The 27,920-nt window shown below is 52.2% G+C and overlaps 1 protein-coding gene across 7 annotated transcripts in view; it reads right to left on the bottom strand.

Moving 5' to 3' along the window:
* Tlk (Tousled-like kinase) overlaps positions 1–27,920 on the bottom strand; it is a 172,331-nt gene that overhangs the window by 64,900 nt on the left and 79,511 nt on the right. The window contains exon 1 of one of the 7 annotated variants that reach the window (XM_075681186.1): positions 5,038–5,108. The exons of 4 other annotated variants lie outside the window; for them this stretch is intronic. In XM_075681186.1, the coding sequence (XP_075537301.1) occupies positions 5,038–5,051 (14 nt within the window). In that variant the 5' untranslated portion in view covers positions 5,052–5,108. Of the gene's footprint in view, positions 1–2,694; positions 2,736–2,950; positions 3,857–5,037; positions 5,109–27,920 lie in introns of those variants that run through there. 2 more of the 7 variants (XM_075681183.1, XM_075681184.1) reach the window with 2 other exon arrangements.

Raw genomic sequence — 27,920 nt, 5'->3', positions numbered from 1 at the left:
ACTACAGTTCACATTCGTGGCACAACATAATGCACCCGGTACCCGAGTTACTTGGACATAACGCCGGGCTCACGCCGTGTTGCGTTGCCGCGGCTGTGGCGAGTGGTGACGTCGAAACGCCCCTGACTTACTTTTACACCAATCCCCGGAAGTGAGCGGCGTGCGCTACTTCCGACAGAACGAGCACAAGCTCAGACTCCTCAAATGAGGCGCAAATGGCCGCATCGATCAGGCCTATATATCCTTACGGCACAACCGTTACTAGGAGAAACCGAGTGCCACGCCCTTTCCTATACAAGAGAACCGCTCCAATTCGGTAAGGCCCCGCAATGGCGAATTGTTTCACTCACACCCGAAACAAGTGCACATTAATCATTTAACGATATCTGCAGAATCCCAAGCGTCCCGAGATGAGATTTAAAAGGTTGACAAGCATGATTCAACGGAACCGTGCGAGTGTTGTCTTCCGGGTGGGCGCATGGCGCGACCAGCTTACCTCTGGCGCATAATTCGCACGGCTCGGTGCAAAGATCGATATGTGCTTGGTCGGACAAACAGGTTTTCTTTAGACATAAGGTGTTAAAACAAACTCGTGTGTGTGTTCGCGCATGCGTGCGCAGGTCTGTGGACGGTACGTGGGTTACGACAACTCCTGCTCGATATGAAAAGAGTTACTGTTCTCCATTTTAATGATCGAAGACTAACGGCCGCACTTTCGTAAGCATCGCATCGATCGACGTATGACCCGCAGCCTGGTTTGGCAAACGCGTAGCAACATGCCAAAAGGAGGGAGAACTTTCCGCAGAGGCGGCCGCCACCTGCGCACCGCAAAACAAACTGCGGACAAAAATAAATTTCCACGGCGGCTTCCGTGCGGCTGCACGCGGCGTGAAGGTTTCAGCTGGCCTCCACTAATCACAATACTTCACTATCAATCCCTCCGAGACGGGCGACGGCTGAGTTAGAGAGAGAGCGCGAGTGAGAGAGAAATGAACGAAACCTGCATATGCGCGTTTCTGGAATCCCTTACCTTCCACTCCTCAAGAAACACAAGTCAAATGGGGCGAGGGAGAAAACGAGGCAGCCAGGAGAGAGAATAAAAGTTACGTCACTTCCCTCGAAGCGGGACAAACGTCACGGCGCCCTAACGGTGATGCGCGGAGGCTGCACTTTTTCCGCTGCCCTCCTCCTCCTCCTTACTGCAGAAACGATAGTGGGAGGAGACCTCTCATCCTCGTGCATCAATCCAAAGCAGCGAGTGCCCGTCGACATAGGAAGAGAGGGGGTTATAGAGGATCCTTTCCCGTCATCCTTGACAAGCCTTGGCCCAATCTAGCGCGCCCCTCTCACATGTCCCTCCCCGCGCACGAAACTTCGTCAGAATTAGTGCGGAAAAGAAATTACGTAGTTTTCGCTTCACGGGCAACGCAGGCGAAGGCAGGGCGTTTTCACGAGCGAGGTTTCACGGATCACTTCAGGTCAAAATGTAAACGGCAGGAACAGTCCTCACTACGATTTAAGCGGCGCAACGATAACGCACCATACGGCCAACCAGGCCAACGAGCCAATCACCGAATTGTCACTGCCCGAGTGAACAGGAATACCGATGGTCTGTAAGTAATGCACGAATAGACAAAACTTCGTCAGAATTAGTGTGGAAAAGAAATTACGTCGTTTTCAGTTCATCATGGGCAACGCACGCGAAGAACGCAGGGCGTTTTCACGAGCGAGGTTTCACGGATCACTTCAGGCGAAAATGTAAACGGCAGGAACAGCCCTCACTGCACGATTTAAGCGGCGCAACGATAACGCACCATACGACCAACTAGGCCAACGAGCCAATCTCCGAGTTGTTACTGCCCGAGTGAACAGGTATACCAATGGTCTATAAGTAATCCACGAACAGAGACATGGTGGCACCAACAGCAGCAACACCGCCAAATGCAGTGAGAGCTGACGGCTTGTCTCGTCAAAAAGGCGAGCGGAACGGAGCGTCTTCGGCGCACGGGTCAGTTCCTCCGAGGCGCGACGAAGGGTAAGTAGTGGGGGGAGGGGGGATATGTATAGTAACAGAAGGCCCGCCACAGCGCTGCGTGCAGCAACCGCTGCCCACTTCTTTCATTCTCCCGCGACGCCAGAGAGAAAGAAAGCGGTGTGCTGCGCTCGGCGGAAGTTAGTCCGACGGGAGAATTGATGCAGCAACGGGTGTAAATGAAAAGAGCGCGCCGCAGAGGAGAGAGAGTAATGGGAATGAATCACTAGTAGTAATCCAATCTGTCGCCAATGGTCTCTTGAGCGCAGCGCCACCACCGTAAAGAGGAAGGCGGTTCGATACATAAACAAACAGCGCGGAGGAAGACAAGAACGAAAAAAAAAACAGAGAAAGAGAGCGAGAGAGAGAGAACAGGAAAAGAAAGCAAACCAGGCAACGACGTGATGTCGCCGTCGGCCGCCAGTCGTGGTACCACCCCTACCCACTGCCACAAGAACCGAGCCTCACCCTCTCACCGCCCAACGGACGGCAGCCGACGTCACCACGCCACGAGCGCGGCGGACGGCCAACCGAGCGATCAACCGTGCAACCCGAACGAGGCTCCGCACTGGAGCCGCGTCCGGTGCCCGTATCCGAAACAAAATGTCGGCTATCACGCCGCCTGGCAGCCTACCGGCTGTCGACAGGCGACGCAGCGGTACCTCTTTTCCTGCGACGCTGACGGCATATCCATGTGAATCACCGGCGAACATAATATCCAGGCGCCAGTGGGCGCAGCGTAATCCTGCTGCTGGGGACGAGGCCAGAGGCATTGCGTGCGAACCAACTGATGGCCGTAAACTAAAGCCCACCGGGAACAGATACAAAGCAAAACAAACTGCCACTTCGCAACACACAGCAGCGGCCACAGTTGTCACTACCCTGCACACACACACTGGAAGCGTCGACGCTGCGCACCTTTGGAAAGCGCAGAGCGGCGCAAGAAACATGGGCGCAGGCTCGCTGGGTGTCGGTGCGCTAGCAGTCGCCACGACCGACGAACATCCACACCAGGGTCGCCGCTGTTGCGCCGATATCCTTGAGGGGTCCGGTGTTGCCGCGGCGGCTGCGACCGACTCACGCGGACGAGGGCATCCCAGCTGAGGAGGACACCACGCCACAGTCAAGGCTAGCCCGACAAACGGTGTGACAGGGCGCGGAGGCAGTCGCTCCCGAGCAGTCGACCACGACACATTCTGTTTGGAAGCCCGCGAGATAAATGCAGTCGTTGCCGGCCGGAGGAAGCGAGCAAACAGAGCACGGGAGCTGAAGAACTGAAGGCGATCGGCGGCGCTGGGCGGCGCGAAGAGCGCCGGGGCGGAAGGTCAGTTCTTGACAGAGAGCGCAAAATGGCGCTGCTAGCGTGGTCGTCGTCGCGAGAGGCACACCGCCGAGCCGGCGCGCACAACAGCCGCGGCGGGGAGATCAGCGGTGCCGGCGACACAACCGGAGGAGGGGGGGGGGGCAGCAGCACACGGGCCAGGCCAGCCCACAGACAGCCACCTCAGCGGCGAGAACGCAGTACGACGCGGCGGCGTTCCTCTCCCCGCCGAAAAACGCAGGCGGCGGGGGGCACAAACACGCCAGGCGCACGCGTGCCCGCACGCACACACACACACACGCCAAGCAAGAGGCCAGGCCGAGCAGCGAGCGAGTCGCTGCTGCTGCTAACTACCGGCAGAGCAGCCGAGAGAGCCGATTTCCCCGCGCAGCTGAAGGAGAGGTCGCCGCTTGAGTTCGTGTCTGTCTGTGCGAGCGGCGCTACGCGCGCGAGAATGAGCCAACCGAAGAAGGAGCGAACGAAGGAACGACGCAACGCACAGAGTCCCCCCCCCCCCCCCCCCCCCTTACGCTGTCCGCGGAACGAGCAGTGCCGCCGCCGGCCAAGATAGAGAGAAGGAGACAGCAGCCCTTCCCTCCTCCAGCGGCGCGCTCGAATAAAGACGACCCCCGGCAGAACGAAGTGCGCGAGGTTTTTCGTAAGGCGGGGAGGAGGGGAGCGAACGAAGTCGCACGCAGGAAGGATTGTGAACGAAGTCGACGGGACGGCCCCGCCGATGACTGCCGCTCCTCGAGACAGCGAAGGATGCTGCTTGGATAGAGGGTTAACTGCAGAAGGAGAGGCAGAGATGAAAAATAAAAGAAAAACGGTACTGAGCGCCCCAGCAACAAAGGAACGCACACGCCGGGCGTGCGATACGGGCACCATGCGAAGAAAAAGTAGTCCCCTTCCTCTGCGAGCATTCGCGGCAGCACACCGACATACAAGAGCGCAAGCCTCACCACCGACAGAGAGACCCCGGGCAGAGAGCAAGGAGTGAACGAACAAATCAGGACGAAACGGGCGACGAGAAGAGGGAGAGGAGGCGCCCCGAGGTACAGGAGAGGGGCGGTGTGCATGAAACGATGGTAGAAAACGAAAAAAAAAAGTAAAATAACCGGGCACGCCATGGACCGGGAATGAAGCGAACGCGTCAGAAAGGAAATCAGGAAAAGGTAAGACGAAACGCGCACACACGCATGGTTTGCGAGGAGATTGAGAATAAAAAAAATCGAAAAAAGGCAAGGGGGAGGAAATCGTCGCAGCTTGCACAAGCCGCACGCGATGTCTCCCAGGGCGTTGGGTTGTGCCAGTGTGCACTCACTTCCCTTCTCGGTGCAGCAGCCAGCCATTCGACCCACGTTTATCCCATGGCCCGAAAAGGCCGGCGGTTCAAGAACCGAGGTGAGGCAGGCCTCCAGAGGTTTTCATGCGCAAGCCAGCAGCAGGCGCCTTGAGTTGGCACCTCCCGACTTCGTACAGCGAAAACTGCATCGTTGCTGCACCGTTTAACTGCCGCAATCTTTGATGAAAAAAAATATATATATATATATATATATATATATATATATATATATATATATATATATATATATATATATATATCCGCGAGCTCAGTAGCGTGACGGCGTATTAAGCCAGTTGCCGTAGAACGCTCAGCCGTCGAAAATAACCGGTAGCTTACAGGTCGATAGACATTCTGTGGACATCTGCGTGATGTAGGCTACGGCTGTATTAAATTTGCTTGCTCACTGCGCCTCCTGCGAAGGTTGTTCTCGCTACGGGGAAAACTGCAACTTGCACAGCGAGCGCGCTCCTTCGCGTACGACGTCAGCACAAGCGGCCACAGAAGCGAGCACAAGGAAATGCAAACCGTCGCACAAGTGTCGTGCAACGTCGCTTCCCGCCTCGACGATAAGTAGAACAAAGAGACGTCGCTGCTCTGTCTTCCCGGCCTCAGACGCCTACTACGCAGGGACGCACGTCGCAGTTGTTTTCAGCAGTACTCGAGGGAGTTTTAAAAAGCGAAGCCGCATAATGCGGAGAAATGCCAGGGAAACTGCAGCAAAACCGCCCGCCGTCAAGTTATCCGCGAGTAAAGAGAGTCCGGTAACGAGATCGTAATACAGTGCAATTGGCGTAACCCAGCGGCAACCGCCAGCGCGGCACAATAATGGCACAGACAATGAAAAAAAAGAAAAAGAAGAACGGTAACAAAGATAGCCGGCGCAATGGCGCCGGCTTGCCGCTCGCCAAGCCTCGATCAGAAGGGCCGGCCGATCCCTCCCCGCGCTGCCAAACGCAGCGCACGGCTCGCTCGCTGTGCTGCAGCCGTCGGAAATGGGGAGGGGTCCTCCCGGATTTGCGCGCAAGGCGCCGCCGCGCTTCGATTCGTCGGGCCGCCAATGCCGTGCCGTCTTGGCACGCGGACCCCATTCTCACCCCACCTGCTCCGTGCACCTTTGGTGGAAAAGAACATGCAACACTAGCAATGCTCGATGGTGGACAATAAAAGTCACCAATGTGTGCGAATATTTGTGCATTGTTTGGATCTGACTGCTGGTACGATCTGTTGGGAACTCGGCGCTGACGCCCGTGGTTGTACCTGGGTCGCAAGCCCCAAGGGTAGCGTTGGCCTGGCGGCCTGGGGTACAACTGGAAGCATCCGAAGGTCCCGGCAAAGCATGAGTCGACTGGTAACAACGAAACAACTTGTTTATTTTAACATCGCAAAGAGTTGGCGGTCAGGTTTGACCGTAGTAGAGAGACGGGAGAGCACTTCACTCAACAGAAGAAATCGGAGCCCTCCTTTTGGCGTCCGGGGGCAGCTGTTTTTATACTCTCGCAGTTGAGGGCAAGAAGGAACCCCTCAAAAGACGAGCACGTGAATGTACAATGGGCTAATGGTGACGCACACTGTCGTGGCGCTGCGCACGATCTCGTAGCACCCTGTCGTGGCGCTGCGCACGATCTCGTAGCACCCCGTCGTGGCGCTGCGCACGATCTCGTAGCACCCTGTCGTGGCGCTGCCGGTCGGACACAATGACTGTAACGAGAAGATGGTCCCTGCTTTGGCATCGCCTGTTTCGGGCACAATGACTGGAACGAGATCCCTGCTTTGGCATCGCCTGTTTCGGGCCCAATAACTGGAATGAGATCCCTGCTTTGGCATCGCCTGTTTCGGGCACAATGACTGGAACGAGATCCCTAGGCGGTCGCATCGCCGCAGACGCGCCTGGAAACACCTGGCGATGAGTGTTGCGGCGACGACGATCGGGCCAAAATGTCTGCCGCCCCGCCGCAGTCGCGCCGGCAAAACCACGTGTCGCAGGCGAAACGCAACAGACCGCCCCGCCGGGGGAAGGAGATCCCGATGGACAGGGGACTGCATCCGCTGTCCGGAGGGATGTCGCTCGATGATGCTCATAACCGAAGTCGGGCGTCCCTTGACGTTTCTTGAGCGCAGCGCACAGAGAAGGCCTCGTTCTCTCGTTCAGGTTCGCACGGGACACTGCAAAGTGACTTCGGGAGAGTTCACATTTTTGTTCTCGTTCCCGGCAAGCGTTAGAACTACGCTGAAAACTCAACCGCTCAGTCAGCAAGCACGGCACAACCCTCACTAAGCCCTGCCAGGCTCTTTCCCCTTTTTATACCACTGCCTAGTTCCTTACAGTAGTCTAGCATCACTCAGAACGCGTCCACAAATTGAAAAATTGCACTAGAAAGCATATCATCACTTTGAAACACTAAACAAAAGCAATATGTTAAAAAAAATCCTGCCTCAGGAAGAAAAACATCAGTAACAAACAATTTTGAGGCTGATTCCTACGTTAGGGGCTTCGACTTAAGCCATCGGCGTTACCGTTGAGACTCCCCTTTTTGTAACGCACCTCAAAGGAATATTGTTGTAAAGCGAGGCTCCAGCGCAGGAGGCGGCCATTTTTGGGAGAGATGGTCTGCAGCCATTGGAGAGGGCAGTGATCCGTCTCAATGATAAACCTCGAGCCGGCTAGATAGCATGACAATTTCTGAACGGCCCACACGAGACACGCACACTCTTTCTCGGTGGCGCTATACGGCTGCTCACGACTGGTCAGCTTACGACTAGCATACAGGACGGGGTGTTCTACTTCTCCATTTTCCCGTTGGCACAGTACAACGCCCATGCCTCGCTCACTAGCATCGCACTGAACAATGAACCCTTTTGTATAGTCTGGCGATCGTAGCACAGGCTGGCTTGTTAGGGCACTCTTTAGGGCGCTAAAAGCTCTTTCCTTGGTCTCGTCCCAGACGACTGTTTGAGGCTCTGTCTTTCTTAGAGCATCCGTCAGGGGAGCCGCGATATCAGAGTACCTAGGGATGTACCTCTGATAGTAGCCGGCGACACCTAAGAACGACCGAATATCGGTCTTTGTGCGCGGTTGCGGAAAGTCTCGCACAGCGGCCACTTTTATTTCAGAGGGGCGGCGACGACCCTGACCAATCACGTGACCGAGGTAGACAACCTCGGCCTGTGCTAACTGGCACTTAGGAGCCTTTACTGTCAAGCCTGCTTCGCGCAGGCGTGTTAGCACTGCCCGCAAGTGTGTCATATGCTCAGACCAGGATGCGGAGAATATCGCTACGTCGTCTAGATACGGTAAAGCGAATTCTTGCTGTCCCCGCAACACTTTATCCATGAGGCTTGAAAAACAGTATGGCGCGTTCTTCAAACCAAAACTCAACACTTTAGGACGGAATGTTCCCATTGGTGAAATGAACGCCGCATACCTACTAGCCTCTTCTGTAAGTGGAACCTGCCAATAACCCCTGACAAGATCTAGGGTGGAAATAAACTGAGCGCTACTAACTTTCTCAAGGCGCTCCTCGATGTTAGGGATCGGATAAATTTGATCCTTAGTGATGGAATTAAGCCTGCGGTAGTCGACGCAAGGACGAGGTTCCTTGCCCGGTACCTCAACTAAAATCAAAGGGGAGGTATAATCACTCTCACCTGCCTCAATAACACCGAGCTGTAGCATTTTCTTTACCTCAGCCTCCATAATATCGCTCTGGCGGGGTGACACCCGATACGCCTTGGATCGTACTGGCTCTGTGGAGGTAAGTTCTATATCATGAGTAAGTACAGAAGTCCTACCAGGCCTCTCAGAGAACAGACCTTGAAACTCTTGTAATAGCTGGTGTAGTTCGGTTTTCTGCTCGGGCGACAGCGGTGCTTTACTGATAAGGTCACTAATGACTTGACCGGTGTCTTCCCTGTTCGTCACTGAGCCTAGTCCCGGAAGCTCGACTGGAAGCTCTTCAGGAACGTTTATCATCATGCACACCACTGCTTCCCGTTGTCTATAAGGTTTGAGCAGATTACAGTGGTAAACTTGCTGTGCTTTCCGCTTTCCTGGCAGACTTACCACGTAGTTAACGTCCGACAGTTTCTGAACAATTCGTGCTGGGCCCTCCCACTGCACGTCTAGTTTGTTGTTTAGCGATGTGCGCAATATCATGACCTCATCGCCAACCTCAAAACGACGGGCCCTGGCTGTCCGATCATAATAAACCTTGGCCCTCTGCTGGGCCTTTGTCATTGCTTCACCTGACAACTCCTGTGCCCTTCTTAAGCGTTCGAGGAGCTTAAGCACGTACTCCACCACGACTGGGTCGTCGCCCCTACCTTCCCACGATTCTCGAAGCATGCGAAGCGGAGATCGAAGCGAGCGACCGTACACCAGTTCAGCTGGCGAAAACCCCGTAGCCGCATGCGGCGCGGTCCGTAAAGCAAACATCACCCCAGGCAGACACAGCTCCCAGTCAGTTCGATGTTCAAAACACAACGCTCTCAACACGCGCTTCATGACGGAGTGGAGCTTCTCAACGGAATTCGACTGTGGGTGGTACACTGAGCTGTGTAACAGCTTTACCCCACACCTTTCGAGAAAAGTTGTCGTCAAAGCGCTAGTAAACACTGTGCCCTGATCTGATTGGATTTCCGCAGGAAAACCAACTCGCGCAAATATGGACAGTAGTGCATTAACTATCTCAACTGAGCTGAGTTCTTTAAGCGGCACTGCTTCAGGGAACTTTGTCGCTGGGCAGATCACAGTCAAAATGTGTCTGTACCCCGTGGCTGTTACCGGCAGAGGTCCCACAGTATCAATAACGAGCCGTCTAAAAGGCTCCGTAATGATAGGTACCAATTTCAACGGCGCCCTCGATTTGTCCCCTGGTTTGCCCACCCGCTGACAAGTGTCACATGTCCTCACGAAATGGTCTGCGTCCCGAAAACACCCTGGCCAATAGTACTCTTGCAAGAGACGGTCCTTAGTTTTCTTAACTCCTAGGTGTCCGGACCACGAACCCCCGTGTGACAAGCGCAACAGATCCTGACGATAGCATTGAGGCACGACCAGCTGATCGAACTCCACTCCTCGGCGGTCTAGATACTTCCGGTACAGGACTCCCCCTCTTTCCACAAAACGCGCAGTTTTCCTGGCGATACCTTCTTTGACATTGCAGCGCACGTTTTCCAGGCTGCCATCCTTTTTTTGCTCGGCTATCAAAGCCGTCCGGCTGACTTTTAGCAACCTATCAAGTCCGTCTGACGTAGGCGCGATGAGCAAATCAGTAGATAGCTCTTCTAACTTTCCCGTGTCGGGCGTTTCCTCTCCAGTATCTGGCGCCTTTAACGTTACAGACTCAAGTTTATTCAGTTCGGGCGTGCTCTGAATATCAGCTTGCTGCGCCTCTGACCCTTTTTCGTTGTTTGATAACGTTGGCCCCGCAACTACCGCCTTTGCAGCGAGCTCCCGAACCTTCGATCTGGTTAAGGCCTGAACACTAGCTTCACCAAACAAAAGCCCCTTCTCGCGCAGGAGGTGATCGGACCTGTTTGAAAATAGGTACGGGTACTGGGGTGGCAGCATAGATGACACTGCGGCCTCCGTCTCAAGCGCTCCGAAAGGTCCTTCAATAAGCACTTTTGCTACCGGCAGACACACGCTATGAGCTTCCACGGCTTGCTTGATCCATGCGCACTCGCCCGTGAACATATGGGGTTCTACGTAAGACGGGCGAACTACATCCATCGTAGCTGCGGAATCGCGAAGCACTCGGCACTCTTTCCCGTTCACGAGGAGGTCTCGCATGTAAGGCTCGAGAAGCTTCATGTTCTCGTCAGTGCTGCCTATTGAAAAAAACACAACTTTTGGTGTTGTTTCCGGACACTGCGCCGAAAAGTGACCCGGCTTCTGGCACGTATAACACAAGCGCGCTCGCCTCATCTCGAACCGCTTTCTGCGTTTGGCTGCCGCCGTCTCTTTACGTTTGGTCGGACTGCTTTCGCTCGCATCCGCACTACGCGTGTCCCCCTTTAATCTCATGGGCGTGAACTTCGGCCTCTCAAACTTCGAGCCAAATTCACCCTTTTGACCGTCCTTAGCTCCGCGAGCCCGACGCGTCACAAACTCTTCGGCTAGCTCAGCGGCTTTAGCCACCGTACAAACGTCTGGTCTATCCAAGACCCAGTATCGCACGTTCTCCGGTAACCGACTATAAAACTGTTCTAGCCCGAAGCACTGCAGAACTTTATCGTGGTCACCAAACGCTTTCTCTTCTTTGAGCCACTCCTGCATGTTCGACATAAGCCTATACGCAAACTCTGTATATGACTCACTTCTGCCTTTCTCATTTTCCCGAAACTTCCGACGGAACGCCTCCGCAGACAGCCGGTACTTTTTTAGCAGACTCGATTTTACTTTGTCGAAATCCTCTGCCTCCTCTCTATCCAAGCGAGCGACTACGTCGGCCGCCTCGCCGGGTAACAAAGTGAGCAAGCGCTGTGGCCACGTTTCCCGAGAGAACCCCTGCTTCTCGCACGTTCGCTCAAAGTTAACCAGGAACAAACCAATGTCCTCTCCAAGCTTAAACGGCCGCATCAGGTCAGTCATTTTGAACAATACGCGTTCTCCTGCACCGTGTGCCTGACTTCCATTACGAGCGCGTTCCATTTCTACCTCAAGACGCTTCATTTCCAAAGCGTGTTGACGGTCACGCTCTTGTTGCTCTCGCTCTTTCTGTTCTTTACGTTCACGCTCTTCTTTTTCTTTTGCAGTCTCCCTCTCTTCAATAGTCTCAAGGCATTCCGACAGCTCGTCATCCTCAGCCTCTAACTCAAGAATAGCCTTTAGCAGTTCAGGTTTTCTTAGTTTGTCTGAGACATCCAGACCCAACTCTCTTGCAAGCTCCAACAATTTCGGTTTGCGCAACGACTTCAAATCCATGGCTGCTCTGAATGCTGCTTTCTCTACTGCTTACTATTGTCTTGCCGCAACTAACCCGGCAGCAACGACAACCACAATTACCAGCTCTGTTTCTAACACTAACAAAAGCCTGGCAAAGCTCAGAAGAAGAAAGTCCCGCACTCACCAAACCTCGCAGGCAGGAATTCCGCGCAGTCGTTCCGCTGCAGGCAACCAGTCGTCACACAGGGCTCGTTGCACTGCTCCCGGATCGTCGTTGAGCTGCTCAGCATACTGTCAACTGCATCTCTTTGCTGCTGGCCTCCGTTGTCGCGATCTCGCCGCTGGCAGACCGTTGTTTGAAGTCGTAGGCGATCTCACCGCTGCCAACCAGATGTTTGGATCTGACTGCTGGTACGATCTGTTGGGAACTCGGCGCTGACGCCCGTGGTTGTACCTGGGTCGCAAGCCCCAAGGGTAGCGTTGGCCTGGCGGCCTGGGGTACAACTGGAAGCATCCGAAGGTCCCGGCAAAGCATGAGTCGACTGGTAACAACGAAACAACTTGTTTATTTTAACATCGCAAAGAGTTGGCGGTCAGGTTTGACCGTAGTAGAGAGACGGGAGAGCACTTCACTCAACAGAAGAAATCGGAGCCCTCCTTTTGGCGTCCGGGGGCAGCTGTTTTTATACTCTCGCAGTTGAGGGCAAGAAGGAACCCCTCAAAAGACGAGCACGTGAATGTACAATGGGCTAATGGTGACGCACACTGTCGTGGCGCTGCGCACGATCTCGTAGCACCCTGTCGTGGCGCTGCGCACGATCTCGTAGCACCCCGTCGTGGCGCTGCGCACGATCTCGTAGCACCCTGTCGTGGCGCTGCCGGTCGGACACAATGACTGTAACGAGAAGATGGTCCCTGCTTTGGCATCGCCTGTTTCGGGCACAATGACTGGAACGAGATCCCTGCTTTGGCATCGCCTGTTTCGGGCCCAATAACTGGAATGAGATCCCTGCTTTGGCATCGCCTGTTTCGGGCACAATGACTGGAACGAGATCCCTAGGCGGTCGCATCGCCGCAGACGCGCCTGGAAACACCTGGCGATGAGTGTTGCGGCGACGACGATCGGGCCAAAATGTCTGCCGCCCCGCCGCAGTCGCGCCGGCAAAACCACGTGTCGCAGGCGAAACGCAACAGCATTCACTAAAATGCAAACGAGGAACGCGCGCAACACGCATCAGGAAGTCGCGAGCTACCAACAGCGGCTCAAACCTTCATTTGTCTTTCGTCATCGAGTATAGTACATGAAAACAAATGGAAAGTCAAATTACTGTTAAACTGTACTGTTAAACGCGCATACACTCGCGCAGGAAACGCAGTAATGCAGGGAGGATCGCCCTCCACGGCGGCGGTGTTCGTTTCTTTCGCTTCCTCGACAGCGAGAGGCGGGATGCCGCCGCCTGCTGCAGCTCCTCGTACAACCGCCGCCGCCGCAGCGCCATATTCGTCGTCGCGCGCTGTACGGGCGAGGCAGTCCCCCCCCCCCCCCCCCCCCCCCCCCCCCCGCGGCGAAGGCACGTCTGTCCACGGCCTCACTCGCGTTGTCTCACTCCACGCTCTCCACTGTTACATCTCTCTCCCTCGGCTAGCGCCGGCCACGCTTCCCTCCATCCTTCCTCGCAGGAGCCAGCTCCGGGTGATGCACTCAATAAAAGAGCCAACCGGCGACACTCGAGGCGCCAGGCAGGTTGAGCTCTCTCTGCACAGACGAAACGCAACGTTGCCAGCACCAGCCTGTCATGTGCATCATTGCCTTGAATTATTGCTGAGTGTCCGAGGAAGCGGACGAAGATGCTGGTGTCTGCCGCGAAATCGGCTACAAAACATGGCACCTATATTCAGCACCAGAGCGCACCCACATGGTGCACCATCCACGGATTCCCATATCTTCGGTCATCAGTCGACGCAGTCGAACACTTTTGCACGGTTTAAGTAATAGGTATACAAATAAGAAAACAACGCTACGAATCTGAAAATTATGTGAGCAGTGTTCTATTTCTCAAATCGACAAATACATCGCTTCCAATTAGCCTTGCTGTATTTTTCTTTCGTCCTGTAAAGGAGTCACGCTAGTGGCCTTGGCGCTTCATTTCTGATAATGCACCATGGGAAAGAAACGGCTGTAGATCACGCACACGTCCTTTATATTCCCGTGCACCGAGGACATGTCCAGGACCGAGCTGGGAAGCGTACTATGCTAGGTTCACCGGTTTCGAATCACCTACCAAGTGAAATAGCGGATTCTTACTTTCCTTTCTATTTTCCTGGATGGGTAGAGGATGGTAGATATTCTTGCTTTCACAGAGGAAACACGGTCGTCTTTTTTTTTTTGGAAATATAGAGGACATAAAACTAAACTATCTCACAAGTCATTTGCAACACTGTGGAAGCTGCAGGACTCCTTGGCCAATAGGGATGCCGAATTCCTCTCGAGTTGTGTTCATCCGCGTCGCGTCGTCTGCTCACTGCCACAGTAATTAGCAGTATACAACGTGCATACGCGGATGTCCTGGCATGCCACGCATCGCTGTAACGTATAAAGTACCAAGCAAAGTTAACGCTCTTTAATCCCGCCAATAATCAGACAGTTACGCCTGGAACTATATTCCACTGCGCTAGGACAATACCTGAGTACGCCTCCTATTTCACGCAGTGCAGCGAACGACTTGTGAGACGCAGTATAGACTAAGGTTTAAAGTTGGGAGAGACGAAGAAAAGACTCAGCCAAGCCTGTCGGTATAAGCTAACGCCCCATATATCATCAAACGTTATCTCTCGCTTGTGTAAGATTAGGGGTGCTATTAACGCTAGCGCATTTAATCTTTAGGTGCACAAGATCGTGAGCCTCGCCTGTTCCTGGATGCTACGACATACTAACAGCGCCAGCACGTTCAAGCTTTACGGCAACATGGTCCAGCGTTCACCTAACCGCTGTTGGCAGGAAAAGGTCAAAGCGGGTCTAGAGACTCGAGCCCAACTGAACGTTGCAAATCAAGTTCATTTCTGCGCTTCAGGCACGAAGTGGGCTTATGCGCGGCAAGCAATGTCGCGGACAACCATGGAGCGAAGGCGTTATGCAACGTTCGGGGAAGACGCTTTGCGGTCAGCAAGTGCAGGCAGATGTGGTTGTAACAAACGCTCGCACATTTCGGAGGACAACGGACTGCAACTGGGACAGAGGCCTGAAGCCCCGTCGGTGAGAGAGGATGAGAGAGGCAGTGCTGACTGCACGGGCGGAGCGCGCGCGCGTTCCGGGCGGCGGAATGCCACACACAAAAGCCGAGCTAAACGTTTCATTGACCCAATTGCGTTGCCAAAGGAGTCCGGCGAGGCGCAACAAAAACGAATCGGGTTCCGAAAGACAAGTCGCGCCGAACCCGACGCCGCCATTCCGCCTTCTCTCCGTCTTTCCAACTTTTTTGTTGACTGCTAGATCATTTACGGAACCCGGGAGGTCCGCCCAACGACAGACATGAAGTCACAGACGGACAGACCGATGGATTCCGAGTAGCGTCAAGCCAGAGAAACTTGTAAAACAATCGAAAGCCAGCGATGGATGGATGGATGGATGGCGGCTATACCCTTTGTAACGGGCGGCGGCTGGCGCCACCTAGCCTTTTGCTCCCCTTCCTATTTTATTATTATTCTTCTTTTTCCCCTTTCTTTATATCCTCTTTTCCTTAACCTAGTTTTCACTCCCCTCCTCCCCCCAAAATAACGATCTAACACAGTAGAGGAAACATTATCTCCTCGATTTATAGTATTATCTATCCCTTGACTTCCTCCACCAATCCTCTAGCCTCCCCTTCGTTACTGCCACTCTTTTCACGTCTATTTGCCCTCGTTCCCCGGGAAAACCTAATGCCCCTTCCATATCTGCCACTGTTCCCTCTGCCAGGGTTGGGCGAAGGTCTGTGCATCTCAGCACTATATGCTCAGTGGTCTCCATTTCGGTTCCGCATGCTGTGCACCGAAGGTCCACGTCTTCAAATTTAGCCCTGTATGTTTTCGTTCTCAATACCCCTGTCCTAGCTTCGAATAATAGTGAGCTGTCCCGCGAGTTATCAAATAAGAGCTCTCTCTTAATCTCCTGTTTTTGTGACCTATACATTGATAGCGCTGGCTTTCCGAGCATTCTTTCTTCCCGCATTTTTCTTTCCGTCTCCTTCACCTCCTTTCCCACACTAGAACCACGTTGGACCCCCTCCCTCGGCTGTAGGTATCTATTCCTCAGCTTCCTAGTTCTGAGTGTCCACTTTGTGTTCAAACTTTTCATGTACAGATATTTGTATACTTTTCCTGCCCACCTTTTTTCCTCCAGTGCTGAGAGTCTCTGTTCAAATTTTAGTTTACTTATTGCCTCTCTACCTTCGAATGACGTCCATCCCATGTCCCCCTGCACTCCCTCATTAGGGGTGTTCCCGTGTGCTCCTAAGGCCAACCTGCCTACACTTCTCTGTCTCGTTTCCATGCATGCCTGAACTTCCGATTTCATGCACAGTACTGAATTTCCGAATGTGAGGCCAGGTACCATAACCCCTTTCCATACGCCCCTAACCACCTAACCTATTATAGTTCCAAAGTGCCTTATGTTTCATTACAGCCGAGTTCCTTTTCGCTTTTTCAATCATAATTTTTTCCTGTTCTTCCAAGTACTTTTTGCCCTCGTTTAGCCATATGCCCAAATACTTGTATTTTTCAACATGATCAATCTTAGTGCTTTGTATTTCCAATGGTTCCCCCCTTTCTTCATTGTATACTATTATCCCAGACTTCTCTCTACTGAATTGCAGTCCCAATTTTTCTCCCTCCTCTCCACATATGTTCATTAGTTCCTGTAGCTCTACTCGGGTGTCAGCAAGCAGTACAATATCATCTGCATACATCAGTCCGGCTAGTACTTGAGCTACCTTCTGCCCTTCCAGCATATAGCTTATGTCAGTTCCTATTGTGATCTGTTCTAGTCTCTTTTCCATTTGGCTCATGTAAATCATAAACAGCAGAGGCGACAATGGACAGCCCTGCGTGAGACCTCTTCTTATTTTAGCTGGCTTTGTAGTTTCCCCCTCCCATGTTATCTCTACCTCATTATCTGTATAAACTTGTTGTAGGAACTCAATCATCTTTCTATCTAGACCATATTCCCTCAACTGGCTCCATAAGCGAACCCTCTCATTGGTGTCAATGGCGATGCTCTTATGGCCTTTGTACGAGGGCGAAAAAGAAAGTATTAGCCTGTATCTTTATTAGCCAAAATAAGATACATACAGGTAATTACAAACATGCGTACTGTTCTACGTGCCTTACACTATTTTTCCACATAGTGGAAAAATAGTGCTGCGATGGTACATTTGTACCATCGCAGCATCCACGCGGGAAACGTTGTCGTCAGTCAGCGACGCGCGCGGCCTGCCCGAACACTCATTGTCATGCAAGGCTTTGCGGCCTTTTGCGAACTGACAACATCACCACCTTACACTGATCAAAGCGAGTCACCTTTCGCTACACGTGGGCTGCATGTCCCTGTGCATTTTGACGGGCGTTCGTCCCTCGCTCCATAGACAACGAATCACACTTCGTTGCTCGCACGCCGTTGACGTGTGAAGCGCAACCGCCATCTTCAACAATAGTGTTCCTGTGTGTGCTCCCGCAGGGAACGTATACACGAACACTATTCAACAACTGACAGCAGCGCCGTGCCGCGGAGCTACAGGCGGATAAGGCCGTGTAGGTACAAGAAATGTCCACCGCTGGGAATGGATATGTTGCCTTCGCATTTGCAGCCGTAATTTGGCTTTTAAAAAAAATGTAGGGGCAAAGACTTTCCGATTCGCCCTTGTACAGGGGCGACTTATGGCTACAAATCATCGAGATGATATGCGGATAATTTTCCATCAACCGGGGTGCGCGTAATTTTCTCAACGACCCTGCCCCGACAACGCGCATGTTATGCAACGACGTGTGCGCGTGTCAATGTTTTTGGAGAACTTTGGCTGCCTCGATAACATTGCCTCGGGGAGCTGCCAACGCGGAGGTGCCGCCCTGTAGCAACAACAGTGGCCTCACCTGTCGGCGGAGGCTACAGCACCAGCGCCGCAAACACAGAGCGACAAGGAGCTAGGGGCCTCTTCCCCCTCGCGGGAGGCTACAAAGCGAAATGGCGGCCACCAACCCCTCTGCACGGAAGTAGGGGGGCAACCGCGCACCCCGCCGCGGTCGTGAGCACGGACGGCTGCTGCCGCGTCGCCGTGCACCTCGCGCATCGAGACGGGAAACCGCTCGCCGCGGGCTGCGCGGTCAATCCGCGGAACGAATGCCACCAGCGATGCGGCGTGGCAAACACATGGCCGCGTATTTCCTGCGCACTTCTGGCGTCGAAACGCGTTCCGCGGCGAGCGGAATTCGGCCCCGGACGCAGCACGGGGCAATACGCGACGTAATGCGGAAGCGTTGTTGGCACTAGCGCTGGGCGTCGATTAAAAAATACGTTAACACAAACAAACACGGGAACCTTTACATCGATTGTTTATTAGATCAATAGGATTAGTGGATTTGCGTGCGCGAGCAAATAATCGAAGCTGGTATTTTTCGAACGTCTTGATGGAGCGGCGCAACAGACGAAGACGCAAGGTATTTGTCGAATGAATGACCTCGAAGAAAAAAGAACGGTGCTGTATGCACAGAAACTTGCCTTTACGTCACGTATACGTAGAAGCGACGCCTAACTTGAAATTACGTGTTACATCAAAGCACATCGTGGTCGCTCGGACGAAATCGCAAGTGTAACTACAGCTAGGCCTTGCCCATTTGTCCCCGCTTTGCGCTTGCAATTCAGCGGGAATGGTTGGCTTTTGTTGCGACTCCCGAGAGCCGTGCACGCAGTTGCCGTCTTAGTCCGAGCACAGAAGTCCGTGGTTCCGTTCGTAGCAGTCGGGGCACGTCGGGGCGAACGCTCGCCTGATATCACTCATGTGACATCAACCTACTAATCGCGATAGATTGTATATATACAACTGCGATTAAATCATCCATCAATCCATCGACAAGCTAGAGTTTACACCATCCGTCAAAATGACGTCGCAGATCACGTACCACATGAGTTATTGATCAGGAAGATTAACGTAACAAAAATTCAACACACAGGAAGGGAAGACAAAAGATTCGCAATTTTCCTCGTCAGCAATGCAAAAAGAACTACAACAATTAATCCCGTGAGAGTGTCGCGCAAAAGCGGCAACAGCAGGGCATATGCGTGTATTCGCGATGCATATCCTTAACGTGACATCACGCGGAGTCGTTGCATCGAGTGCTGCGCTGTGCTAATTGTAGGCCGCGTGCACTCAAAAAAAAGGAAGAAAGAAAAGCGGCTGCCGATTAGGGCGGTCACTCGCGATAGGCATTTAATGACCAACCACGATAACAGCGTTGTCATCGCGCACTGAAAAAAAAAAAAAAAATGGAGGTGCCGACGCCGACGAAGACGCCATGCCTCCGGAATCATCAAAACAAATTTCGCAAAGTCTAGACCTTAAAACTCCGCTCAGAGCTGTGTAAGGAGTCCGTATAGTTAACGTTTAAGTTTAAATACATCATGAGTGACACTTGATCTAACAATAAAAGAAAACGAGAAATAGTAAGAATTGTTCGCAAGAAAAGGCGATAAAAAGCGGTAGATACTAAAGTTTCAAGTTGGCAGCGATAAGCTGCAAAACGAGGCATAAAGAAAGGTAAACATTAAAGCTAAGCGGAAATGGGAAACACGTCCCACGTAAGTCCTGTAATAAATGAAACCTGTTTGTGAACCGGCGAAATGACTTAGTGCACGCGGAAACGTTTTCAAACAGCTCGCGTAATTAAGCTAAAAAAAGTTAATTGCTTCACGAACTTGAAAAAAAGGGGTACCAGCGAAACACAAAGGACGCGCAGAGAAGGAAAAGGCGTTAGACACGGACGGACGCTAAACTTTCAACTGCTTCATAACTGGAAGGAAAAGTTCGATCAGCGCCGACTGCGAACGCGGTCTAACATCGTCGAAACAACGACAAATGAGCCACAAAGCCACGCGAATCGTAGAATCCGAGACGGCGGACCGAAAGATGCAATGGAGAATTTTCATTTGGGCTTGTGTTTAATTTTGCGTCATTCTCGCAAAAACACGAAATGAAATTGTCGGAACGTTTCAACAGCAGAAAAGCCAGAACACCATTCGCCACTGGCACGTACCCTAGCCCCCCCCCCCCCCTAAACTAAGCAGCATACCTTCCCCCCCCCCTCCCCGCTCACGCCACCAAACTTCACACACATTCCTAAAGCGCCGCCAAATCAATGTTGAGACTTGACAGCTATTCGGTGGTCAACATTTTGCTGCCTTTTTCACTCCTTCTGGATGACAGTATTTATCGGTATCTCCTGGGGTGTGAAGGCCAGTTTTCTCATCGATTCGATGCCCGTGCGATTAACTCGATATGCGTTCAGTTGTCACCATCTATTCAACGGTCACGCGCGTGGCTGTTGCTTCGTTAGTTCAGCCTTCTTTGTATGCTTGAGGAACGAGTTGCAGCCGGGGGAAACGCCAGTTGAGTTTAACTTTTCATTTTGCATCATTAGTTCCTCGAGTGGCGCCTCGCCGCGACGCTGACAGATCGTCGGAACCACATAGCCGCGATATCGGTTAAATAACGTGCTAATGAAAATAATGCGAAACAGCGTCCCTCATCAAACCCTGCAATAACCTTTAAACCCATAAGCAATATGACTGTCACCCGTTACCTCGTCAGGTTTTTCCCTAATTGTACAGCACTTTTTGTGCAAAATTGGCCACTGGAAACAAGAGCCACAAGGAGTTGAGAAATTAAGCCAACGCAACAGCTAAACAGGAAGGAAAAGCAAAAATTAACAAATTTAGCTATTGTTTATGACAACATTTATGCGTCATCTTTTTATTTAAAAAAGGAGAAAACGCTGCCGGTAGTGGAGAGTGATCTTGTGCGTTTTTAATGACACTTCTACACTTATCAGTCGAGCCGCCAGACGTAGCCACTTCTCTGCTGCGCTTATGTAGGTGTTTTTCTAACCTTCTGCGGTGGGCCCGGTACGTCTAGAACCACAGCGTCCTGCGCTCTACGCGGTTGTACGGGACTGGCGGCCACGCATCATTACGCAACTTCCCAAATAAAAATACGAGTCGGTTTTGGCACTTCACTTGGTAGAGCAGTAAACGAGGGATCCAAAAGAAGTGTGATTGTTCCGCAAATATATCCTTTTCTATAATTTTTGCAGAGCTAATTAAAAAAAAAAAAACGCCACTATAGTCGGATACAACTTAAATCTGCAGTGAAGCCCCGCGCACACCCTCATAATCGGCAGCAACGGTTCCTCCGCAAGGCTGCAAATAATTCGTACTTCAAACTTTTCCTGTTACCCAAATAAGGCGTAACCACAAAAATATTAGCGCGTAATTTTATACGTTTTCCCTCGCCTATTATAGTGCAATGGTGCCAATGGCGAAAGCCTAATTCTTTTCTGGAGTGAAATAAGATGCTTGCTTCGCTGCAGCTATTTATTGTCAAGTTTCACTTCAGTTGGCAGTGAAATTTCATGAGTAAAAGGGCTCAGCAGTGAAATGAACTGTACCGCAGACTTTTGAAGATTTATTAATTATGGAGTTTTATGTGCCAAAATCAGGATCTGAGCATGAGGCACGCCGTAGTGGGGGACTCCGGAAATTTGGACCACCTGGGGTTCTTTAACGTGCACCTAAATCTTAGTACACGGGTGTCTTCACATTTCGTCCCCATCGACATGCGGCCACTGTGGCCGGGATTCAATCCCGCGACCTTGTGCTTAGCAGCCCAACACGATAGCCACTAAGCAACCAAGGCGGGGGTAGACTTTTGAAGAGTGAAATGCTCAGACTCCATACGCTTTGTCTATTTCTGTTGCACACATAATTGCTTCCGTCGATGAAAAGACTCTTCGAGAACAGCAGACGTTCGGGAGGTATCAAGTACGACGCCATTTCGAAAAGGCCGCATGACGACGACTTTGTTTGCTTCTGTGATTGGCTGGCGGAGTAACACAACCCCGCGCGGTCCGTGTGCCTCGGTTGCCAACAGCTGTTATTTTTTAAGTTGTTGTATGCTACTATAGAAATCAATTATATAAAGAGGCCTTCGTCCTGCAGTGGACGTAAAATAGGCTGATGACGATAGAAATAATTATTTTGCACTTTCGTATGTTTGTTTACTTGTGCTTGGCAGTGTTCTTCCTGGGCTTGCTTCCTGCGCGAGTCCGATGTGGTTCCTTGTTTGCGAAGTAAAGGAAGAGGTGTATCTCACAGGCGTATACCTGTGAGATACACCATATTTCATTTCTCTTTTGCGGGTTTACGCGTCTTCATGGCGAATGGCGGGCGTTATTCACATTTCTACTAGTAAAGGTAACCCCCCCTCCTCATTTGCATAGAAAAGTTACCTTGGGTTGCTCCCTCCCCCGCCCCCCACTCGAAAAGAAATCCTGGGTACGTGTCTGATTCGACAGCAAAGAGAGTTAACACACTTTCTTTCACATTTAGTTCTGACCATGGAGAGTGCGTTCGAAAGAAAATAATTAAAACACGAACCGAGAAAAAAACACGGTAATTTATATAAAGATATGGCAACACAGTATGCTAATTAAATAATAAGTTGAACTACCCAATACTGAAAACTGCTTCCGGTATACGAGAATGCTGCAATGTGCTTCAAGTTTACAGCGCTTAAGGTATCAAATAACCGTACCAAAAATACGTTGGGCATGGGGCAAATGGAACGAATAAATGCGAAGCTGCCGCGTCGTATACACCGGAACCAAAGCTTTTACGCCACAATGTCCTTCGGCGACGCACGTCTGCAACGTCTCCAGGCCTAACGACGACGTGTACGGAACTTTAATAACTTCTTTTTCCGCCCCTTTAAGCCAAGCTCACACGCACTCGAATCGCGTGTCCAGCATTCCGCGTGGCATACGCATCTTTTCCTCGTCTCTTTTCTGACACGAATGCTGCCGAGGCTCTCTAGTGTAGCGCTCAGTGAAATCACAAGAAACAAAAAAGAAAAAAACGAAGAAGAAGACGGGGCTGCAAGAAAGCAGGGCATGAGGAAATACTGGCCGTCACAGGGTAACCTACGCAACCCATCGCCCTTCCCCAATCGCACTAGCTGAGTGACGCACTTGTTTCTTGCGCTGTGATGGAAGCTTGCGAGTGCCTTGCACCACCCGAAAAGTTTATATTTGGCAATTCGAGCGGGAAAGAAATGACACCGAGGCACACGAGTGTGAAACTACCTAAGCGTTTTCGAATCGCTCGTTTACGGGCCACCTAATAAAAATGCATTGCTCGCATCCGGTGCAGTCGCGTTCGGCATACCTAGGACGGACGTCACTCGATTGAGTACTACACTGATTGATTAACGTCCTAAAACAAAAAGAAAAAGAAAGCGTGGAAAAGCACTATAGAAGAGAGCGCTTCGGATTGCGTTTGACCGCTTGAAGTTACGACAGTTAACGCGCACGCAAAACTCGTTAGGCAGTGTGTTTCTACATTCCGCCCAAACTGGAAAGTGTAGCCACTACCAGCATGCCACACCAGTAGCCACAGCATGCAGTCATGGTGGCGGCTACATTTTCCAGTTTGGGCGGAATGTAAAAACACTCTGCCCAACGAGCTGTGCGTGTGCGTTAACTATGGTACCTTCAAGCGGTCAATTCCATGCTGTCGGATAGGTACGCCGCCGAGCGAGTCACCGAAGCGGTTGAAATCAGTGCTGCAGATACAAGCTATTGAGACAAGCAGAAAAAAAAAAGCTAGAATAGAGAGCATGTCTCGGTTTTTTGTTTTTTTTTACTTCGCCAGCAGTGCTGCATTAACAAGCGCATCTGAACAGACAAGAGCGCACCACCAGATAACGCATCGGAAGCTCGCTCACTGAAAGAAAGAGGCCGGCCAAAGCGGTGCTACCAAGACGACGAAACGCAGGAGAAAAACTGATTGCAATGCTGCGCACAGCGTCGAAACCATAATGGCCGCGGTGTCGAGGCCAGCGCCCATCTCGAAACGCTGCAATCTGCCGTGACGCAAAGCGAGCAGCAGCCTCGGAGGTCCACACCTCCCCCCTTGCGACCGATCCCGGCGCAGCGCCCCACCGCAACAGGACGGGTTCGACAGGCAGCTGCCATTTTTGCCGGCGCGTCCACATCGGTTCGCGAGGCCTAACGACATCGTGCAGAAAGGGACGCCTACCACGGCACGAAGAGGAGGAGGAAACAGCGAGCGCGAGGCGCAGGCATCAGCCGCCACGTGTTTCGTCGGAGCTGATGGAGCGGCGAGAGCCGGCGACGGCATTGCGCGAACGTTTTCGAGAGCGCCGCATCGAACGCGCGCTGACGGGGAAGTCGGAACAGCATTCCTTGACCCGAGGAGACAAAAATGGGAGGAAGAGGAGGCCGACATGTTACGGCGAAGAAGACAAGCCCGGGGAAAGATTCGGGCGCGCCGCAATCAAACGAGAAAGTAAGCACACACCGCAACCAACCAGCCATATAGCGGGCAAACTGTCTTATAAAAATATTTTAGAGAGTATTAGGAGCGCGCTTTATAGTCACGGCGTGACTTCAAGAAAGACAAGATCAGTGCCATGGTGCGTAGTCTGCTTTGAAGCAGCCTAGCGCGAGACGGCCTAACACGACATTTTTATTTTCTCGGTTGATTAACCGCTGCCTATTTCATACATATAAAATTCAACACCCCCTACCTCATTTTTTTTTGCTTAATACAGAAGACGTAGATGTGAACTTGTACTCGCCAGTCTGAACGCTCCTAGACTACCCAATGGTGTGGTACGAAGGCCAAACAATCCTTTTTATTGCGTAAATGTTCTCGAATAAAATATGGAGCTAAGAAAAAAAAATGGCGAAACATCCGGTCGGCCGTCACGGTTGAAGTTTTGCACTTCGCAAGGTCTAGAAGGCAGCCCAAATACCCGCATGTTCCGCGCGACAGCAGAAAGTTCATCTAACGTACGCCTCCCTCCCGCCGCCCCCCCTTCTCCCGGCTGGCGCCGAAGAGATGCCATACCGCACAAGTCGCGAGACAAAGGAAATGGGGCGGGGCACTGCGTGCGACGACAGTGGGCGCAATCGAAAAACCACATCCTCAAGGATGGACCCCTAGGTCATTATTATTCTGCGCGGAATAACACGTCCCGCTACGCATATTGCACGCAGAGACAGCGAGCGGCTAAAAATGAGACGCTTCCGCGCGCAACGCAACGCCACCGTCGCCTCTACGCCGTCGCCGCATGGAACACACCGACGGACGCCATGACAGCAGACGCGCTTTCGCTCTCCGTGCTTCCCCCCTTGTCAGCGGATGGCGGGGAGAAAGGACGCCTTTCAGCGGGCGCAGACACGCCGTACACGCGCAGCGAGGCGGCTGCACAGCCGTCTCTATCGGCAACGCAGCGCATACGCGCCGCCTTCCACGTAAAACCCCCTTGATTATTTCGACGGGCCAGCAGAAGAAAACGGTTTTGCCGAACGTCCGAAAGCAAGCGGGCACACCACTCGCTGCTAGCTGGGCACGCGCGAAGGCGGCACAGATCGCGATGAGGTCATGCATGCCTGCGTCCTTCAAGCGACGGCCGCGTACGGGTCAACCACCGCGGCCCGCCGCCGCCTCCCGCGTACTGCGCCCGCGACGGCCGCTTTCCTCACCGCAAAGATGGCCGCCTCGCCGGTGAAAAAGAGACGAGGAGGAGATGAAACAAAAACAAAATAATAAAGAAGAACGAACACTAGCCTCCCCCCATTCCCCCCCCCCACCCCCCTACCCGAATGCCGCTCTTTTCACGGGGCACCTTCCCCGCGAGGCACCTTACTCAACCCGCCGGGCGACCGCTCCGTACGCGGCACCCCACCCAAACAGCGAAGGCAGCTGCGGTAGTAACGGCAGAGTAGAGCGGAGGCTGCTTCCCCCCCTCTCCGATGCCGCCATGTTGTGAAGGGACCGACCGGCGCGCGCGATGTCTTCCGATTTCATGTCTGCTTTGCCACGTCGGAGGGAGGCCGGCTGCGCTGCCGGCGCTGAAATGCCGTAGGTCACCACCGGTCGTGCAGGCTTAGAGGAAACTGCGCAACGCGACATACCACGAAGGCACCAGTTGCTCGTGGCTCCTTAGCAAGCGAAGCCGCACCTCAGAGCCAAAAGGAAGGAGACATCTTTTCCAGTGTAAGGCTGGGCTAGTTCGTCGATTGTCATTTCCACCTATCCCTGTGCAATGATAACGACCATTGACGCCAGAGAGAGAACAACAAAAAATGAATTAGACACAAAGGCCGCAATTTGTAAAGATTACTCTTTCGGCCTCTGCCAATGGCTCGCACAAACAAGCCCCGCTACCGCAGGGATGTGCCGCTCGACAAGACTAGTGATAAGAAATGAACAGAATACTTACAGCATCCGCATTGGTAACCGTTCTAGTCAGGCAAATATAGCGCACCTTTCTTCCCGTACATCGCGACACAGAAGGTATCAATTGTTTTTTAACTTTTTTTTTTGCGCTTGCATACTCGTAGCGCCTGGCACTCGCAGGGTCGGTCATCGCCAGCCGCCCACCCCTCCCCTATTCAAACAAACCCCCACCCCTTCCCACATCCCAACTTCGCCCACTCGAGAACTGGCAGCCCTATACATGCTTGTCGTGTCAGTAGCGTGCGAGAGTCATGAGTGGGTGATACTCACTTGATTACATAGTGATCATCTAGCTTGCTTAGCTCTTCTTTAACGTTGCTTTGAAATACACAAAGATACACAGAGGTCTGGCCCAGCTCTACTAAAAGGGAACTAGACGTCTCTCTCACAGATTCACGCATTGACGTCCGAGCACATGTAGACGAGAGGGTGCGATGACATCGTCAGAATTAATTGCCCACCAGGAAGCTATTGTTCGAGATGCAATATTCCGCATTCTTAACGGGACGCGTGGAGAGGAGGTAGCGACAATGTCGAGATGCCGCTGAAAAGCTGCGGCCAAGCGGTCAAGGAAGGGACACGCGCTTCAGTACTTTACGTACATTTATTTTTCGTCTTTTTTTTTTCCTTTGCACGAAGATATTTTCTTTCTAGCGCCAGGCGTTCACTCAACAAAAACTGTATGATTAAGACAGTTCGAAAGCCACCACGGTGGGTTAATCGCCACGGCAATTTGCTGCTGAACACGAGCTTCCGGGCTAGGACCGGCGCTAAGAGCTCAATACTTCGCTGCACGTTACAAAATCGCAAGTGGCCAGACTTAATCGGTAGCCCGTCAGCAACGATCTCTCTCTCTCTCTCTCTCTCTCTCTCTGTCCAAATGTTGCTTTGGGATATTAAAACCCGCCAATAGCCATCAAAACAGCAAGAACGCCGTACTCGAACCGAATAGACGTTTACGTGGCTTCTTCGCCAAAACGGTGAAGCGCGATAATTATTCCGCCGCGGGGCCGCTTCACACTGTCCTATATTGTGTCCACTAAACTGGCACAGGAAAAAAAAATCAACGCAATAAGCCGCCGATAAGTCTCTCGGCTCCAAACGATTTAGATTGTCGATGATATTCAATCACAAATAGGGTTTCCTCTCGTCAGGCATTTTCCTCTCTTGTCTTTAATCTCGTTAAGCTGTTTTCGTCGGGCCGCAACGGCTTGTTATTCCAGGCGCTAACGTATTTCGGCGGAGCTCAAAACAGGACAACTGCCCCGAGGGCGAGTGTACGAAACTCGAGATCCGCGGAACAACGCAGCCAAGTGGCGTCCCTTATCTCGCAAACATTCCTCGATGTTATTCCTCAATGCGGGCAACAACTGCCCGCATTGAATGTGAGCTGTCGGCAGGCGAGGCAAACCCAGGGCAATGCACACTTTTGCCCACGCTGTTCGTACAGGCGCGGGTTAACTGAGCGCAAGGTGCACTCACGAAAATCTACTACGACACTCTTCAGGGAGAGGCTGACGAAATTTAACTCGTCCCCATTGAAGTGATGTGCGGCTATTACGCCAATCAGCCTCAATACGGTGACAAAGGAGGAAAGAAAATTGGATAGCCGAACAAAATAACTACGGCCACGCTTCGTATAGCAGGGAAACTGAGACTGAGAACGACGAACACAAGATTGCGCACATATCTCTCCAATTACCGTTGTGTCAACACGATAAAGCAAGAGCAATGTGAGAGGGCGAAAGGCTCCAAAGGTGACAGAAT

The sequence above is a fragment of the Dermacentor variabilis genome, chromosome 2, assembly GCF_050947875.1.
Source record: "Dermacentor variabilis isolate Ectoservices chromosome 2, ASM5094787v1, whole genome shotgun sequence".
Taxonomy (NCBI): Eukaryota; Metazoa; Arthropoda; class Arachnida; order Ixodida; family Ixodidae; genus Dermacentor; species Dermacentor variabilis.
Note: the sequence above shows the minus strand (reverse complement) of the source record. Positions and strands in the feature narration are given on the sequence as shown.